The sequence below is a fragment of the Polypterus senegalus genome, chromosome 17 (genome assembly GCF_016835505.1).
Source record: "Polypterus senegalus isolate Bchr_013 chromosome 17, ASM1683550v1, whole genome shotgun sequence".
Lineage (NCBI taxonomy): Eukaryota > Metazoa > Chordata > Cladistia > Polypteriformes > Polypteridae > Polypterus > Polypterus senegalus.
Window position 1 is genome coordinate 13,638,976 of NC_053170.1, and position 21,169 is coordinate 13,660,144.

At 38.8% G+C, this 21,169-nt stretch overlaps 1 protein-coding gene across 2 annotated transcripts in view; it reads left to right on the forward strand.

Annotated features, from left to right (window-relative positions):
- The window catches only part of ttll6 (tubulin tyrosine ligase-like family, member 6), a 93,180-nt gene that overhangs the window by 69,343 nt on the left and 2,668 nt on the right, over positions 1 to 21,169 (forward strand). For both annotated transcript variants that reach the window (XM_039740303.1, XM_039740304.1), the window contains 3 exons: positions 204 to 446; positions 15,409 to 15,772; positions 18,441 to 18,690. In XM_039740303.1, the coding sequence (XP_039596237.1) occupies positions 204 to 446; positions 15,409 to 15,772; positions 18,441 to 18,690 (857 nt within the window). The remainder of the gene's footprint in view (positions 1 to 203; positions 447 to 15,408; positions 15,773 to 18,440; positions 18,691 to 21,169) is intronic.

The window sequence follows — 21,169 nt, forward strand, 5'->3', positions numbered from 1 at the left end:
TTAAACCAATTAACAATTTGGTGGGGATCACCAGGTTACTAAGTACTGGTCAGTCATACTTTTGCACCTTTTGCCATGCTCTCTGACTACTTTTGTGTTGGCATTGCCTTGATTTGTTGACTTTACCCTGCCAGCATTACCTTTTTGGGCAGGTGACGCAAAGCCAGCTAAAAATACAATTTTTTTTTTTGTTTTTGTTGCAGAGACAGACATCCACCTCGGCTGGCCAGCCGTCCAGCTCATCTACACCTGCTGAAGCTCCTGACTTCACAGAGGAAGAGGAGTTGGAACGTCTCAATGGTTTGCTCCGCAGAGAGACACTTCTGAGAGACATGGGTGTAGTTGACAAGGTCTACCAGTTGCTGCAGGGCACCCCTAATGCCACAGGACAGTCAACCAGACATCACGCGGACCTCCTCATGCAGAAACGCAGCAAGGATCTAATGGTATGAATGGCACTATTAAAAAGAAAATAAAAAATGGGCAAAAGGTTTTGAGTGAACCATAGTTTACCATGGGTGGTACACTTAGCTTTCCGTTCACCATTGATTTATTTACACAGTTACAACAAGACTAAGTAGGAAGCGTAAATCAACATGAAAGACATTATGAGAGTCATGAATGCAACATCCATCCATCTGCTAAACCTGCTTTTCCTGGTCAGGGTTTCAGGGAGCCGGGGTCAATCCCATCAGCAACTGGTGCAAGGTGGGGTCCAGCCCAGGAGGAGTCAGCTGTCCGTTGCAGGGTGACGTACACATCGAATGCAAAGAAACGCAAAGTGTGGAAAAGAAGGCAAAGTATGGTCTGTAAAATGTGTTTGCTGCCTCCGCTTCCTGTTAGGGGACACCAGCTGACATCAGTGAGAACACTAACGGCCAGTTCCGTTTAATCCCCTTGGGATTTGTCTTTATGAGCGAGTCTGCAAAGCCTCCCCGGCAGATTTGCGCTGGTACTGCCATCTTACAATGAGGCTTAAAACGGGGCTGGTTTGGCATCGTGTCATCCAGCCATCCATTATCAAACCCACTAAATCCCAGCTACAGTGTCATGGGGTCCTGTCATTTATTAATAAAAATAATACAGAATTGAGTGCCCCCCACCTAAATCCTCACCCAATCTGCTCTCCCCTTCACTCATTCTCATTGAGCCTGCATCTGTGTGCCCCTCTGTCACCAGCACCCCCCCTTGCAGGTCCATCTCCAAAGACTTTGTTTGCTATGAATGCTTAGCCCACATCTTTTAATTCAAAAAGCATTTTTCAGATGATTGAAATGAATTTACAATTATTCTTCTGTGGTTATTCTTGAGAGGGAGGTGACACAATACCATTAGTAATCACCATTCATTCATTGTCACAAAATGCATTTTGAATTATTTGTGCCATGTACAGTTTGAGCTTGACAAAGTGTTGACATCACAATACGCTTTTTTGCTTTCTTTCTAGTCTTCTGCCCCTTAACCTCATTAACTACAACTGGGACTTTTGATCCTTATTCTTTAAACTTCACCAATTAATTGATCCATCCATCCATCCATCCATCTTTCTAATCCGCTTTAACCTGAACAAGGTTATGACATCCGTAATCTACTAAAATTCTAGAGAAGTTTAATCAACACTTTACACTAAGTGTCTGTTATTACAGTGTACTTACGCTCCAGTTAATTAGTACATAAATGCATAATTACTACACAACTAGATATTATTAAAATGTGTAACTTTAACAAAGAACACATTTATAGTTAGCGCATATTATTACAATGTTCTTACGCTGTAATCACTCAGTAACCTACATTTGGGTAAACAGAGTGTAACTAAGCATATACAGTATATCATTTAGTTATTGTATAACTTGAATTACTGAATTAAAGATACACTTCACATTACATGTCTCTTATTACAATGTACAGGATGGACAGAATAATGGAAATGTCACTTAAAAATTAATTTTGAAGTCTACAAAATCTCAGTTTAGCTGCATAGGTGTGTCCTATTAGGCTGATGACCAATCAGCAGTCAGAGGTGTCTGATGACTGATTCTAGCCCAAATGGGGGGCATTGGCCACAAAAACTACTGAATTACTGTACAGGTCAAGAGGACAAGCGCAGAAATAATGACAGCATAAGCCAAACTGGGACAAAACACATCCGTATAGAGCAGCGTTTCCCAAACTCGGTCCTGGTGGGCACACTATGGCTGCAGGTTTTTGTTCCAATCAGATTCCTAATCAGTGACAACACCTGATAACACTGATCTCATTTAATTGGCTGGTATTTCTTTTTCTTTATTCGACATTCAGAAAAGTTTAGCTGCACGATTTTTACGTTTATAAGATATTTAGAAATATTTCTGCTTTTGCTATAATGCTTAACTCTCTTTTGTTTTTTTTTCATTATACTTTGCCCATTCTCTTTGCTTTGCAGCACAGCAGCATGATTTTTTACATTTATAAGACATTTACAAATATTTCTGCTTTTGCTATAGATTTAAAAGCTGAACTCTTATTTTGTTGATTTCATTATATTTTGCTCTTTCTCTGTGCAGTTTTTCCCCTTCGTTGTATCTTATTAATGACAATTTAAAATGAGCAGATCAGACACCCAGGCAAACAACACTGAATAATCAAAGGCTGCAACTACTTTAGAGTCAGACTCACTAATTAGTAAAAAAATTGATTAATTAAACAATTAGAAGACCTAGAAAAGTAGAATGAAAATCAAGATGAAAATATTGTCAAAAAGAAAAAAAATACATTATTCCTATATAACTGCTTGGTACATTTTAATCTTTTTTTTTTTTTAGCAAAGTTAGTTTTCTAATTTCTATATTGTTCCCTAAATACAGAACTTTCGAAATAACACGTCACTTAATTAGCCTAGGAGTCCAATTTAAAACAGAAGCTGGTTGGAACAAAAACCTGCAGCCACAGGGGTTCACCAGGACCGAGTTTGGGAAACACGGGTATAGAGCAAAGTTCTCAAACTCCGGTCCTGGATGGTCGCAGTGGCTGCAGGTTTTCATTCTAACCCTTTTGTTTATTAGTGTCCTGGTTTTTGCTGCTAATTAACTTCTTTTCAATTAATTGTATTTGATTTGCTCTTGAAGACTCAGACCCCTTAATTGTTTCTCTTCCCTTAATTAGCAGCCAAACAATAATGAGATACAAAATGAGCCAAAACAACTGGTGTCCATCATACAGTATCTGAAAATAAAGAAAGGTGAAGGTCTCGGGAATGCTGATCTGCTCAGGTCCACAAAAACACTCTAACAGCGCTCTTAGAGAAGAGAAAATCAACAATTTCAGAAATGTCTGCTATTGCGCAATGAGAGCAGCGACAAGCCATGGAATTAAAGAACGAGTTTAATTAAAAACAAGATTTAGCGCCTGATTAAGCAACTAGTTGGAGTGAAATTAGTTGGAGTTTGAGGCCCTGACTTAGTTGGTCTTCTGATGGCTCCCTCACTTCGCATTTCCTTTCTGTTTGGGTGCCATTTGAGGAAAGAAATTAAGCAATTCAGAGGAACGATGAAGAAATTCAGGAAAATAAATCTTAAAAAACAAGTAAATTAAAATGTATTCAAAACAAGGTAATTAGCAGCAAAAACAGGTCACTAATAAAGAAAAGGGACAGGAAGAAAACCAGCAGCCACTGCGGCCCACCAGGACCGGAGCTTGAGAACCCTGGTATAGAGAAACAGTGGCCACAAATTCAGGCTCACCAACAAGGACAGAGAGATACTTTATGAGAAAGTTGTTGAATGCCACAAAAATACATTCTCAAAAAGCACCTCTGTGACCCGGTCTCAAGGAAAAGTGGACATCATGAGGCCCATACTGTTAAAATGTGTCATGTCTGCCATTCAGAAACACTTAAAGACACAAAGCCCTCAGTAAGGAGCACAAAACCTTCACTCACTGAACTATTGAAAGAAGGAACTCTGGTCTGATGAGCTGTCTCACGCCATATTTCATATACCCAGATGGCTTTATGCTTGTAGAGCCAGAGGAGGTTTCTAATCACAATGTCTGTTGCTAATTATGAAGGTCCTGTAATGGTATGGGCAACCCTTTCATTGGACCTCATTAGATCTGATGACTGCTCCACATGACCAGGAAATTTAAGGCCATCTTACAGTACCAGTTGAATCCTATAGTGAAAGCTCTTTTCCCTCATGATGCTCGTTTATTCTTTTGTGGTATCTCCCCTATACTCACTGTTAAAATAATTCAAGAGTGGTTTCATGAACACCAGGATGAGATCTTTCCTTGCCCTCACCAATCACCAGATCTTAACATCATTGAACCTTATGGGAAGTTCTGGAGCTCAGAGTGGGAGGCGGATCATCAAAGAGCTCTGGAGGAATAATGCAATATCCCAGAACATCCAATCCAGGACTTGTATGACAGCATTTTATGAAAGAATGAAGCGATTCTGGTAGCATAGGGTGGCTGTACTCCTTTATTAAGCCCATGATGTTAAGATATTGAGCATGGGAAAGGTGCTATATAATTAAAATGTATTATTCATCCACCCATCCATCCATCCATCCATCCATTACCCAACCTGCTATATCCTAACTACAGGGTCACAGGGGCCTGCTGGAGCCAATCCCAGCCAACACAGGGTGCAAGGCATGAAACAAAACCTTCACAGGGCCCACCACAGAAAATGTATTATCATTATTATTATTTTTATTATTATTATTATTATTATTGTTAGTGTTTCTGTTAATTTTCCACCACCTGTACTTGCATCAGAATTGCACTTTAATTACCTGCATAATTATGATGTAGGTGGATACTATAGCATCATATAGTTATTGTTTAAACTTGAGGGAAAATAGGCAAATACTAACTTAACAGAGTATGCACAGTGTAGCCAGGCATTATTACTATGTAGTTACTGTGCAACTTGCGTACCAATATACAGTAGCTAAGTGCACAATAACATATGAAATGGTATTGAAAAATGTGTACTTTGGTACACTGTAATAAAAGACACTCAGGAGTACTTTCTTACACCTGTAGTTAAGTTAAATAAAGAAATCAATCATTCAACAGACTCCGAATTTAAACAGAAAACAAAATTAAACCTGAAAGTAAATTATTAAGGAAACAAAAGTCCCAATTCCAAAGTCCCTATTCTCTGAACCATAAAGACAAAATCCAGATCAAAACCCGAGAAATTCCAAAACAAGCAGCCTGAAAAGACTATTAAAGTGTAATATAGAAAGTGGGCATAAAAGGAAGCCGAAGAACACATTGGCTGTGGTGAACTAATGCCTTGGCAAAGTGGCTGTGCCAGCAGGTGTCTTAAGTAGTCATCTCAGATCAATTATACACTTGAGAGTTGTAATTTAATAACAAGTCCAGCCCCTTCAAGTAAATATCATCATAAGTGGTCAGGGGCAGGGAAGGAAATAGACACAAAATAAAAAGTAGGAGTAAAGGAAGGTTATAAACACAAATGAAAACATACATGGAAAAAGGCACAGAAAATATAACAGTAGGATTTTGTACACATTTGAGTGGCAACATTTTACGTGCTAGTCAGACATATTTGTAAATGTATCACTATTCTATACATGTAACAATACTACTGTTACTGCTCGATTTTGTTGAATTATGAAGGAAAGGGGACTGTGATGATTTTGTTTTCAACATCAGTTTTTTGGTATGCTCTGCCTTTTTTTTTAATTATTTTGCGTGTTATTCTTGAGATTGATTTGCAAAAATCGCTAGTTCACACAAGATTGAGGCATTTTTTATGTGCCATTTTTACACCCACTTTTAATAGTGATATGTTTATTACTTTGGTGTAGCTATCTAATATTGTACAAAAAAAACAGCAAATCTGTAGAGAACAATTCACATAAACTGTATTTGTATCATAAACTATAACTGGACATTGGTCTGGAAAAATAGTGCCATCCTTCACACGAAACATAAAACTCTGTGGTCATAAAAGATCCCTGGTCATCTTTTGAAAAAAAATCGAGTGTCCCCAGATGTCCTGGCTAAATTGCCCACTATGACCATGTCTGCCCTGGCCCTTAGTTATCCCCTGCCCTTCAATGGCTGACTATCTCTCTAAGCCCTCACCTCCTAATAGCTAATGTGTGGCGAGTGTTCTGATGCAAGAAGTGAGGCCCTCAAGTTGAAGCTGCACACTGGTGGTGGTTGAAGTGGCTCATCACTGTCTATTTAAAGCAAGGTTTGAAAAGCGCTGTATAAATATAACAATTTATCTATATACATATGTCCATTAAATGCAAGTGAATGTTGTCTGATAAAAAGAACTCTAATTTCAAGTATTTACATGGAATTAGGAGTCACCATTAAACAGTCTAAAGGAAGGATTCCACTTAAGGTAAGGCTATAGAAAATAAAAATGCTGAGGTAGTATAAATTATATAGATGTGGCAATCAAATAATGTTCTATATTAACAACTTTAGCAATGCTTTTTGATATTTTTTATATTCTATTCTGCATCTTATATTTAAATGTACAGTATTAATATTTTCCTGTTTTAAAGGCTGCTTTGCCCCATCATTGTCAAAACTGCCCACATATTTTTAACTTTACTGTGATTTGGGAGAATAATATTAGTGAAAGCTGTAATTTTTATTGAGAATAATATTATAATTAAAATTTTGTATTTTTGTCTATCTTCTTTCGGCTGCTCCGATTAGGGGTTGCCACAGCGGATCTATAATAGCTTAAAAGTGCACTTGTGAATTTGGCAGAATAATATTAGATAGATAGATAGATAGATAGATAGATAGATAGATAGATAGATAGATAGATAGATAGAAATGAAAGGCACTATATGATAGATAGATAGATAGATAGATAGATAGATAGATAGATAGATAGATAGATAGATAGATAGATAATGAAAGGCACTATAAGATAGATAGATAGATAGATAGATAGATAGATAGATAGATAGATAGATAGATAGATAGATAGATAGATAGATAGATAATGAAAGGCACTATAAGATAGATAGATAGATAGATAGATAGATAGATAGATAGATAGATAGATAGATAGATAGATAGATAGATAGATAGATAGATACATACTTTATTAATCCCAAGGGGAAATTCACATAATCCAGCAGCAGTATACTGATACAAAAAACAATATTAAATTAAATAGTAATAAAAATGCATGTAAAAGCAGACAATAACTTTAAGTAATGTTAGCATTTACTCCCCCGGATGGAATTGAAGAGTCGCATAGTGTGGGGGAGGAACGATCTCCTCAGTCTGTCACTGAAGCTACTCCTCTGACTGGAAATGACACTGTTCAAAATTAATAATTAATAAACTATTTGCCAGATTTGTATTTAAACACAACAACAACAACAACAACAACAACAATAATAATAATAATAATAATAATAAAATGCGTTCATCCATTTATCCATTCAACATACCTGCTTGATCCAATTTTGACTTCTGGGGTGAGCAGCCTGTCTCAGTAGCTTTGAACAAAAGGAAGGAACCAATCCTAGACTAAGTACACCTGCCCATCAAATGTATTATTATTATTATTATTATTAGTAGTAGTAGTAGTAGTAGTAGTAGTAGTAGTAGTATTTTAACTTAGCCTAAGAGTTGTGCACCCTGTTGGTTTTTGCCACCTGAACAGCTTTATGACTTCCTACAGTCTCACAATCTAAATGGCTATTTCAGCAAGTTCATGGATTCATAGATAATAATTATCTTTTTACTGTGTAATTAATTTTTAGACCGCATTTTGCTAAATAATAATGTCAATTTATTACCTTTTTACAAATGCTATATGCAATCTGTGATTAATAAATTAATCATGATAATGTTGGCATGGCAGTTATTTAGGGTTTATATGTCTCCATTAACTGGATCGTGGTTATCTAGTGGCTTCACTTAAAAGCAGCATGTCAGGATCTGAGATGTTTTAAGCATCAAGCAAAGTGAACTAAAAGCTACACAGATGGATTTTTTTAGTTTTTAAATTATTTATCTGTATTTTCAAAAGATGTGACATTTCAAAACAATTATTGGATGGAAAATAATCTCTGTTGGCCCAACACACTGGTTTTTAGGCTTATGGTTTGAGTGCACAGAGATTATGGAGTGAATTGAATTGAACCTCTCAAGTCACACTTTTGAATTGGATCATCGTCAACTGAAGAGGAGTCATCAAAAAGCTCCTGTCACACAAGCGCTGACGTTCAGGTTGAAGGCCACAGATGCAGGGTTTCATAATACTTAATGTACGATTAACTAAGGTAGGCTAATGTAGAATTTAGTAAATGCTTTACTGATGTAAATATATATTACTCTCATGATCAATGTGGCAGAGCAACATGTTTTTTTCCTACCTTATATATTTGTTTCCTGGCCATTCTAAAGGATTGGTAGCAATGTCAGGATTTCATAAATGAGTGGGCCTAATGTTATTTTTATTATTATTATATAATAAATAATTATTATTATAATTATTATATTAAATATATATTAATTTAAAAAAATAAATATGTATACTGTAAGTATATTTATAATTTTGATTATATTCATATGGATGACCATAACAACAACAACAACAACATTTATTTATATAGCACATATTCATACAAACAGTAGCTCAAAGTGCTTTACAAAATGAAGAATAGAAAAATAAAAGACACAATAAGAAAATAAAATAAGTCAACATTAATTAACATAGAATAAGTAAGGTCCGATGGCCAGGGTGGACAGAAAAAGCAAAAAAAAAAAAAACTTCAGACAGCTGGATAAAAAAAATAAAATCTGCAGGGTGTTCTCCCCGTGTCTGCGTGGGTTTCCTCCGGGCGCTCCGGTTTCCTCCCACAATCCAAAGACATGCAGGTTAAGTGGATTGGCGGTTCTAAATTGGCCCGTTTGTGTGCGTCCTGCGGTGGGTTGGCACCCTGCCCTGGATTGGTTCCTGCCTTGTGCCCTGTGTTGGCTGGGATTGGCTCCAGCAGACCCCCGTGACCCTGTATTCGGATTCAGCGGGTTAGAAAATGGATGGATGGATGGAAATCTGCAGGGATTCCAGACCACGAGACCGCTCAGTCCCCTCTGGGCAATCTACCTAATAACATAAACAGATCATCAGTATTTTTTTCTCATCTACTTTGACCGCATTAAAATTATTTTAGGTCCACTTAGAAACTTTGAAAATAAACTGTCTACATTTTGATAATACATTTGAGACAGTTGGCACCAACAGTCAAATCATATCAAATAACATCTTTTATAATTTGGAGCAAGTATAAATAAAATTATATTACAGCATATAGATTCATGAGTTTTTGGCAACAGTTACGACATTTCTTGTAATATATGTGTTTACAAACCAATTTTCCCCGGATTTTCTTTAACATGCCTAATGGATTTGTTTCCAAACCCTAAATCCTCAACTGAATCCATCCTCAGTTAGGATATCACCAAAATATCTGCACATTTTTGCCAAAATTAATTACATTTTCTATTATCGTGCCACTTATTCTATCTGCTGTGCCAATGTACTTGCAAAGCTACGTGCCCTACCAGCTATAACAGAAGTTGAAATCTTTTGTACCAATTGAGTTGGTGGTACTGAAACACCAGACAAATCTATGACCTTGGCCGTTTGGTCAGCATTTTTGAATGCATTTATTGTAGATTTTTAAGCACAACGACAGCTATTTCACTCGCTATTGGGGCATCACCAAAATTTTCAGTGCCGACTTTGGACTGTGGAATATTTTGCAGTTCTCTTCATTTGCTTTTGCTAATGCAACCTAAAATGAATGTTTGTTCATACATCATTCATTCTTATCTTGCTGTGTTCATGTTTCCCCCAAACTGGACATAAATAGTAAGTTCAGTACGTTGCTAGTTGATAGCCTTCTGTTAATTTTGGGTGTTATAAGTGTTTGTGATTGGTAAAATGGAAAGTCAATATTATTTTGAGTAGGGAGACGTATGCAGTAAAATCACCATTATAAACACTTTCCAAATAGTTGTTAAGGATACACCGTAACAGCGGTAATTTAGCATTCACATTTAACTGGTAATGTAATCAAGAGAGAGGTATATTCAAATATATTTTATGCAGTATAGGCCAATTTTCATTTGTTTTAAAAATTTTCTCCACTAGAAAGCAGGGTGGCCCAATGAGAAAAGTGAATGGGCACAGGCCTACCCAGGCCCTATGCTGACACCAATAGAGAAATCTAGAATCCAGAAAGACTCAATCTGCAGTTACAATCCAGCAAATCATCATCATCTTCTCCTTCTTCTTCTTCTTCTTTCCATTTTCATATGAGGGTCACTATTTTTTATTTTTTTTTAACTAGACTTGCCCAATAGAGGTTTCAACATGATTTATGTGGCCGGATGCCTTTTCTTGACGCCAACTCTACCCATTTAACTGAGCTTGGGGCCACTTGGTTAGTTACAATCCAATAATTGAAAATGAAATGTGTAACAATTAACAATATTATCACTGGTGAGAAATCTCTCCGAACCCGTGTCTTTCCTTTTTATGTCTCCTCATGGTGTACCAGGCTATGACCTCTAAAACCTCAGCAGTAGCAGTTTAAGTGAATGAGAACTCCATCGTGTCCAACTAAACAAGAAGTCTTCTGACTTTCTAAATAAAACTGCAAGGATGTTATATTATGCAGCAAGCTCTCTTTTTCTTTTCAGTCTTCAGTATTTTAGCTTCCTTATCTTAAGACTGCTGAACTGATTTTTTAAATTCATCAAATATAAACTTAGAATGCTAGTGTAACATCCATCCATCCATTATCCAACCCGCTATATTCTAATTACAGGGTCACAGGGGTCTGCTGGAGCCAATCCCAGCCAGCACAGGGCGCAAGGCAGGAAACAAATCCCCGGGGCAGGGCGCCCACACACCTCAGGGTGCCCACACACTAGGGACAATTTAGAATTACCAATGCACCTAACCTGCATGTCTTTGGACTGTGGGAGGAAACCCACGCAGACACAGGGAGAACATGCAAACTCCACGCAGGGAGGACCCAGGTCTCCTTACTGCAAGGCAGCAGCGCTACCACTGCGCCACCGTGCTGCCCGCTCACACATTTTGTAAATGAATTTTGGTATGCTGTGTGATTTTCTTGTGCCATTAACTTTCCATTTTCAGGTTGATTTTCATTTTGATTTGTTTCCATAAAGTTTATCTTCATTCTCGACTGTCTTTGTTTATGTGAAGCGCTTTGGATCCATCACGTGACTCCCATTGTTGCACCGAGGATGTCATGGAAGTGTCAATATAAATAAGGCAGTGGTTGCACTAGATATCCCGTAAATGCCAAACAGGGACTCTGCTCTGTTGGGCCCTTGAGCAAGGCCCTTAACCTGCAATTGCTGAGCACTTTGAGTAGTGAGAAAAGCGCTATATAAATTATTTATAATATAATATTATTTATTATATTTATATAATATTATTATTTATTATTTATAATATAAAAAAGAATTATTTTTTATTATTATACATTACCCCTTGTGCATGAACAACATCTCAAACATTCCTTCTAGTGCAGTTAGGTTTACTTCCAAGTAGGCCCTACCATCAGGTTTTGCTTTTGGTTTTGACTTCTTTTTGCCTTTGAATTCATTCATTCTTGGTTGCCTGGTTATTCTGATATCACAGTTCTGACCCCTTGCCCTATCGTAAGTGTGCTCCGTTTTCCTACATGTATCATCTCATGGTTTATTCCTCAAACATGTGAGTGTCTCATAGCAGCTGCTCAGTAAAGATGAAAGGTAAGACGGATGTGGAAAGCTTTCTGGACTGGCACTGTCTGTTTAAAATGCAGCATCACAGCGAGGTGAAACTTTGTGCAGGATGTTCAGGTACTCCTGTGAACTAATAACTCTTGAATCACTCGTCCATTAATTATCTGTTTTTTCATAAACCTTAGACAAAAGTTGACCAGAATTTTCTTCATGTATCTTTGGGATTTAAAAAAATAGTAAAAAGCATGTTAAAAAATCACTTTTTAAAATTGCAGTTTTACTATCAGAAGCTGTGATATCCTATTTTAGGGTCACAGAAATAATTGCATAATCTAAACTGTCATTCCAGCTTAATCCAATTCAGAGCCTCAGGGGACTGTAGTCTGGACTGGCAGTATTGGGTGCAAGGCAGGAAGCAAACTGGGACAGTGGGTCTACTCATACACCCACCCTTTTAGGGATAAGGGAGAAAAAGTGGAAAAGTGGAGAAAAACCCACATAGAGCCACAGGAAGAATGTGCTGACTCCAGACAGACTGGGACTGGATAGAGAGAGAGAACTTTATTTGTCCCTGGGGGGGAAATTTGACTTTTTACAGAAGCTCTTTACAACAACATTTATTTATACTAGCCGATGGCCACCATAGTATACGGCGGTGTAAGAACAGGAACGGAAAACGGTGAGAAAGCAATTCAGAAATCAAGAAGAAAGAAATACTTCTTGAAAGACGCAGTTGTGAATAGGAGACGACAGATAATGAATCGAAAGATCTAACCCTAGAAAAAGCCACGTACAACTGACCGTAGCTGAAGACTGGTTGTTGTAGATTAACGCAAATCTTTGCAAAAGTAATGCAAAAATGTTGTGGTCGTATTTGAAGTAAATGACAATGGTAGCATGGAGAATCTCGGAAAGAGCTTGAATTTCAGCTTCACCACCATAAACTCCAGATGTTGCCATGTATTGATAGTACTCCTGACTTGTTGTGATAACTCGACTTGCGCTGGAAAGAACAACAGGAAGAACGTCTCCAAATCTATCCCAATGTGATGCAATGAAATCTACTGCCCTATGTCGCAGTGAGAGTGCATCGCCTTCGTCAACCGTCTGTGTCAAGAAATAACCCACTGATAGGAACAGGCAGTTACCTGATCCCAGAATAAGAGATGACGTTGTACAAAAACCCGTCGACAGAAAAGATACTGTTGTTCATTTTATAACAAAGGCTTAGGAAACAACCGTCACAGTATAACGAAAATAGCAAGGAGCGAAACCAATGCCAATGGTCGGGAGAGTACCTTCTTGTAGCAGGCTATGGAAAAGACTCCCAGGCGCAGACATGGCTGAAGTGAAAGGTAATGCGGTCAGGCTAGATATCGGGCGGTGACGAGACGCCAATGGGGTCATGAGAGAGGAGCGGGGAACGCGGCTGTCCGAAGGAGGAATAGCAATCGAGAAAAGCGGCGTGGGAGGTGTATGGGAGGCCGCAGGGAGTGTGGCGAAGGATTTGGTAGAGGACGAATAGGAATCGAGAAATTCTGTGTGGGCTGCGCGTGGGTTGAGACCAGATTTGAAGAGGAAGCAGGATGAACCAGAAGAGAAATATATATAAGAGATAAGCACATTTTCATACAAATTATGCAGCTCAAAGTGCTTTACATGATGAAGAAAGAGAAAAAAGACAAAATAAATAAAAAAATAGAATGAGGGAACGCTAATTAACCTAGAAAAAAAGTAAGGTCCGATGGTCAGGGAGAACAGAAAATAAAGAAATAAATACATAAGTAGATCGATAAATACATATATACACACCCACACTGGGGTCTGAGCACTAAACTAAAAAGGTAGACAATGAAAAAGAAAGAAAACTCTGACTTTGCAGTCACAGTCACAGTGAGACACTATATAAGCGTATTGCTGTTGGTATGAAATAGCCATCATAGCCGTTACTTGACACACATTTGCTGAAAAATTCATTAGCAGAAAGTCCTCCGTGTTAGTGTGTCACAGAGAGGATGTGTAGCATTGTTCATAATGGCACTCAGTTTTGTTTTAAAGCTCTTCTTTGCTGCGACCTCCAGGGTCCTTGAGGCAGAAGCATAACCACTAAGCCATCATGCTCCCCATCATAGAAATAATTCATAGCAATATTTCATTCTCTGGTATTTACATTATTAGTAATTAACAGGTTGCAGTTACTTATTCATCCATTAATTCAACCATCTAGCCTTAACATGTGTTTATCCCATTTCCAGTTCATGCAGAAAAATCGATTGCAGATGAATTTCAAGTTTATTCTCATATGTACATGCATAGCAAAATGTCTGGTGTTAATTTAACACTTAAAGAGCATTTATAAACAGCATGATTTCTCTACCACATCTTTAAGGGCTCTTTTAAGATTGCAACAGGTAAATTAACCAAAGTAATTTACTGTGCGGTGCAATGAACTTCTAACTAGCGTGTCTCACACAGACTAGCAACAGTAATACAGTACAAAACAGAAAAGAAAAGACAATCAATACAACTTAAATACAAAATATGACAATTAATAAATACAAGAAAAACACAACAGATATGATTACGCAATTGTAATTATGAGAAGCTGTTGATAAATCTTATAACTTTAGGACTCAGACTGTTGGGATATAAATATAATGCACTCAGATCCACCACTCTTGTATGATAAGCTTACTGTCGTCTTCCAGCCTTAGATAGATAGATAGATAGATAGATAGATAGATAGATAGATAGATAGATAGATAGATAGATAGATAGATAGATAGATAGATGACAATTTGTGGGAAGAAAAACCATGGAAGAATGTGCAGACATCTCACATGCATTGATCAAGCAGGGATTTCATGAGTAGTGTGATATTCCTGAAGAACAGTAATAAGGATAACATTTTTGATGCACATTAATATTAATAATAGTTAACCCTCTGAGGGTTTTCCTTCCACTGCAAGTTTCTGCCTTACACCCATTGCTGTTATAAAGCACAACTGCTCTTCATATTCTTGAATATGATAAGCATATCTGGAAACAAACTGATAGTTGAAGAATTATGTTCTCTTCAAGTTCATCGGATTCTTACACCTAACTGTGATGAGGATTTCGATATTTTTCAGCTATAAAATCTCATTAAAGGTTATCAACATGTCTATATGTCTGTGTTTGCGTTCACTTAACCCAATTTGGGATTGCCGAGCCAATCCCAGTAGGCACCAGCCCTGGACACAGCACTAGGCCCTCTCAGGCCACAATTTCTCACTTGAAGAGGTGCAAGCTTAGCGTGAAACCATTTGGGATGCATGAGAAAAGTCAGAGTAACAGGAGAAATTTGACTCTGACACGCACAACATAACACAAGAATGTGTAGACTCTCGATACACAGTGTCCACGATACCATTTGAGCCTGGTGCATTGTAGGTGTGAGGCAGCAAAACTTAACACTTTGCCATCCATTTTCAAAATATCAATAAAAATATCTCACTCAGTTATTTTATTCAGTGGGTAATACAATAAGGGGTGCCTGGAGGATTCCAACAAGCAATACTTGAAAGAATAAAATCAAGGTCTTAGGAAAAAAAAAACTCTTGATGTTTTCTTTTTTCTTATTTTTATTTGTATTAGTTTGGTTCCCTGGGCGACCTCCCCAGAAAGCTGGGATTCCCAAATGAATACCTTCCACATCAACTTTTCATCTCAGCTGCCAACACGACCGCAGCCAAGCCTGTGCTGAACCAAAGACCAGACAGCGGCCTCTGTCTAAACTATGCCCGCTCCCAAGTTTTGCAGCGTGCCTGCCATACAGGAGGGCTGCCCAAAGAGCCAGTGATGGTCAGTTTGGAGGGTTCATCAAAACTGCTAGTGCACAGTGAGTCTGCTGGGACCTTGAAGAGCCAGATTGCATCAGAGGAGATGGACGAGGACCCATTTCATTTGTGGACTGCTGAGCCGAAGCGGACAAGCACTGGCCAACGTGTTCCCAGAGCAGGTGACAGTATATCTGGGGGGGTAAAGCTTGCCTTAAACCAGTGTTTCCTAACCTTGGTCCTGGGGGCACACTGTTTTTATTCCAACCAGATTCCTAATCAGTGACAAACTTGATAGCACTGATCTCATTTAATTAGCTGCTATTATTTTTTCATTAATTCTACATTCAGAAAAGCACAACAGCATGATTTTTTACATTTATAAGGCATTTAGAAATATTTCTGCTTTTGCTATAGATTTAAATGCTGAACTCTATTTTGTTGATTTCATTATATTTTGCTCTTTCTCTGTGCAGTTTTTCCCCTTCGTGGTATCTTATTAATGACAATTAAAAATGAGCAGAGCAGACATGCTGGCAAACAACACGGAATAATCAAAGGCTGCAAGTACTTTAGCATCAGACCCCCTAATTAGTAAATAATGGATTAATTAAACAATTAGGACACCTGGAAAAGTAGAATGAAAATCAAGATGAAAATATTGTTAAAAAGACTAAAATACATTATTCCCATATAGCTGCTTGATAAATTTTAAGATATATATATATATATATATATATATATATATATAGATATCCATCCATCCATTTTCCAACCCGCTGAATCCAAACACAGGGTCGTGGGGGTCTGCTGGAGCCAATCCCAGCCAACACAGGGCACAAGGCAGGAACCAATCCTGGGCAGGGTGCCAACCCACCGCAGGACACACACAAACACACCAAGCACACACTAGGGCCAATTTAGAATTGCCAATCCACCTAACCTGCATGTCTTTGGACTGTGGGAGGAAACCGGAGCGCCCGGAGGAAACCCACGCAGACACGGGAGAACATGCAAACTCCACGCAGGGAGGACCTATATATATATATATATATATATATATATACTAGGGGGCTCCTCCCCTGCTCACTTTGCTCACCCACCCCCATGTTTGGTTTACCGTATATACAATTTAAAGAGATTGTTATTTTCATGGGAATTGTTACATATGCATTATTTTCACTTTTACTTTAAAAACTTTTGTAAAAACAATACTTGTCCTTTATTTCCGGCCCCATGTGTGGTTACATCTCTTTCTCACCAGATGTATAACGCTCGTGTTGTGATAGGGGGGCGGCTGGACGCACGCTAAGGAGATGCCTTCGGATCATCTACTGTCTTTCTGCTGCTGACGAGCTGCCTGTTCTTCTTGTCGCATGGCGTTGTTTTAAGAGCTGGGAGCACATGATGCTTGTCTGCCAAAAGCAATCCAACAACTGCTAGGTTAAATGTCTGTGGACTTGTTTTAAATGATGGCTCACTGCCTTGTCTCACATGACGTTGTAAAAACAATAATTGTCCTTTATTTCCGGCCCCGGGCATCTCTTTCTTGCAGGATCTATAATGTTGCTCACATTGTGCTGGTGGTTTGGATTTTGCGGGTTTGATCATTTTAAAGCCTGCACAGTTGCTGTCCTTTTTGCCACTTCGTGTCTCTGCTGCTCGCATTGTGATCGCTTTTCCATGATCCTAAATATACACCTGACCAAATTGTGTTTTCTTTGAAATTAAACTTGTCGTTGCTTTTACTGTTGCGGGACCCCAGATTCTCATAGCGTATGTTCCATTATTGTGTAAATCTACATTTTGTGCATTGAATGATGCGAAGGCGAAAAGGCTTTGTTTTCTGCTCTTTGCCTTTTATTTCTGACCTTGCTTTGTCCTGCTATTTTTTCAATTACACCTGGTCCTGATGATTAATTTCCTTTTGTTTGTCCATTATACGCTTTATATGCACTGAGACCCCTGTAACTGTGTGTGCTGCGTGCCTTTACACTACTGATTTTTTTTGCTGGCCGTCTCGCAGGTCTTTTATTTGTCTTCCGTGATCTTAACGTGAAGATCACGTATCGTCCCCTAGTCATTCCCTCCCACAGGATTTTTTTAATAATAAAGAGCTATATTTTTTTTTTTTACCAAAGTTAGTTTTCTAATTTCTATATTCTTCCCAAAACACAGAACTTGGGAAATAACACATCACTTAATTAGCCCAGGAGTCCAATTAAAAACAGAACCTGGTTGGAACAAAAACCTGCAGCCACAGTGTGCACCCAGGGCCGAGGTTGGGAAACCTTCCCTTAGAGTACTAAAATATTTTTTTTTTGAAGTAGGTGTAAAGGAGTGCTTGGGTTATCCATAGTAGGAGCAATATACTGTAGTCGGATATACTGTAACAGCAACTGCTTTTCATTGTTGTTTGCTTTAAATAAATAAGCTAGGATGAGCATCTCAAGCAAGTTGATTCTAGTTTCCTCGTGAAAGGAGTTCATTATGGTTTGCTCCAGTATCTCTATAAAAGAATTAGATATCATAAGATTCTCTCCAAACGAAATACAGTTGTTTGCATTCTCTAATGAAATCAGGATAAATGGTGGGTAAGGCTACAAGAACATGAATTGGAGTTTTAAACCCAAGCATCTCATGCACTAATTTCTAGGTGAGTGGCTGTCCATTTAAGTTATCTCCTGAAGAGCAGGTTCTATGAGCTTAAACCAACCCACCGGGATCCAAGGGTCAGCTTGCAGGGTTGCCATGAACCAGATCAGGAAAAAGTTTAAGGAAAAAGGTTAAAATATCAGCACCAGAATTCAAGACTCCTGCCTTTTGTCTGTTCTTTCATTCTTCTCACAGTCAGTGCAAATGTGGGACGTCGTGGCCGCTTTTTCAATTTGGTTTCTGCTCAGTCTGATCAATCCCTCGGCTACAGGATCATGGAATCAACCGAGACTGCAAAGCCGAGTAGCCCATTTAAGAACCCTTCCACCAGCTCAGCACCAGGCCTATTTGTAATCTCTTCACCAGCGCCTCTTCTAAGAAGACCAGGTTTCATGCATCCTGTGAAGGACATTGGGCGGAGATATGCACGTGCAGAGATCGGGAGGTAAGTAGTTCTGGCTGTCGTGTTAACACAGTTTCTAGGGATCCATCTTCCACGTCTTTTGACATCCTGCTAATATCTGTAGACCATATATGAAAGGCTGGGGTGAGTACAGTCTTCCTTTTGCTCCCTTTTGCCTCACATTTCAAAGTCCAAGAATGAAATATTGGTTTATGAAACAAAGTACTATGCAGGATGGTTTCTGTGCAAAATATGAAAGTTCATTGTGACTGTTCTTACCCCAGAATGATAATTATTACGTAAAGCTAAAAGTAGACTGACAAAGCCAGGCCTTTCCATTCAAACTGGCCTTATCAGGAATTTGTGGCAAACCGGTTTTCAAGTCCTCTGAAACATTTTTTTGCTTTTGATTTGCTGCCACGTTGTTTCAGTGATCTTATTACATTGCCATTTTATTTGTTTTTCCATGAACACTGCCATTTTGTGGACAGATTATCATACATGCTGCCATATTGTTTTTATCAGCAGCATGAATTGCTATCATGTAACTCTCACTTGGCATGCCGTGTAACATCATCATGCTGCAGTTATAAAAGACAGAAAAAAGACTGTCTTGCTGTTTAAAAAGGAAAACTTCAAAAAAGAGAATTAGTCTTTTAGGACAGACCGCAGTCAGAGGTGGCCTTAGTGGTGTGAGGGCTGACCAACCCCACACGGGGCCATTTACGTCAAATGCTGTTACCGCTATATGTGGACTGTATAAACTTGCATGCAAATGTAATAAAAATAACTAGCCAACCCGCAGCATACCATATGCCACATAATCAGGCCGATTTTTTAATGATTTTTAAGCACAGGGAGAAAATTAACATTTGAAAAATCGGTAATGTAATAAATCAGCAAGAAAAGCGACATTGTAACAATGCACGGAACGAACCAACGCACAATTGTCCGTGACTGAAAACTGGCGGACCCCCATTGCGCCTTCTCCTGCCAGACGGTGGGATGTGAGTGCACGGCGCTCAGGCGCGGAGTGTGGAATGGCAGGAGAGGAGAAGGACGTCCACTCAGCTCCCTCGGTCATGCTAGTCTGCTGATTTCTCGTTCAGTATGCACTGCCCGCTCATGTGCCCACCTCCAACTCGTCACTGGAGTCGTTGTCGTCTTTACACAGTCCAGATGCACCTGTGACTCACGTAGACTTTTCATTGCTCTGTGCGGCTTTGGCTGCTTTTCTAGAACATTTGAACATTAGAACAATCTAGACGAGAACAGGCCATTCAGCCCAACAAAGCTCGCCAGTCCTATCCACTTGTTTCCTTCAAGAAAACATCAAGTCGAGTTTTGAAAGTCCCTAACGTCTTACTGTCTACCACACTACTTGGTCGCTTATTCCAAGTGTCTATCGTTCTTTGTGTAAAGAAAAACTTCCTAATGTTTTTGCGAAATTTACCCTTAACAAGTTTCCAACTGTGTCCCCGTGTTCTTGATGAACTCATTTTAAAATACAAGTCTCGATCCACTGTACTAATTCCCTTCAGAATTTTAAACATTTCAATCGTGTCACCTCTTAATCTTCTTTTGCTTAAACTGTAAAGGCTCAGCTCTTTTAATCTTTCCTCATAATTCAACCTCTGTAGACCTGGAATCAGCCTAGTCGCTCTTCTCTGGACCTTTTCTAGTGCTGCTATGTCCTTTTTGTAGCCTGGAGACCAAAACTGCACACAGTACTCCAGATGAGGCCTCACCAGTGCATTATAAAGGTTGAGCAGAACCTCCTTGGACTTGTACTCCACAGATCAAGGCGCTATATAACCTGACAGTCTGTTAGCCTTCTTAATGGCTTCTGAACACTGTTGGAAGTTGATAGCTTAGAGTCCACTATGACTCCTAAATTATTCTCATAAGGTGTACTCTCGATTTTCCGACCGCCCATTGTGTATTCAAACCTAATATTTTTACTTCCTATGTGTAATACTTTACATTTACTGACATTAAATTTCATTTGCCACAAATCTGCCCAAGCCTGTATGCTATCCAAGTCCTTCTGTAATGATATAACGGATTCCAAATTATCTGCTAATCCACCTATCTTGGTATCATCTACAAACTTAACCAGCTTGTTACTTAAATTCCTATCTAAATCATTTATATATATTAAAAATAGCAATGGCCCTAGCACTGACCCCTGTGGAACACCACTCTTAACATCGGCCAGTTCTGAAGCGGTTCCTCGCACCATCACCCTCTGCTTCTATATATAATCCACAAAGACACCCGACCACGGTAGTGGCGAGGTTGGAGGGGGGTGTGTAAAAAGGGTAGGGACGTAACCAGTGAGAGCGTATGAGTCACACTTAGTGGCAATTCCACGGTTTGCAGCCCGAATGGGGTTCAACGGCTTACCCACGCCTCTCTGCGCCGAGTAGACACACGCTCAATGTCATGCATAATTATTAATTGAATGCTAAACACTTCTGAAAAGACACGGTTGTCTAAAACGGGTTGGTGTGAGAATACA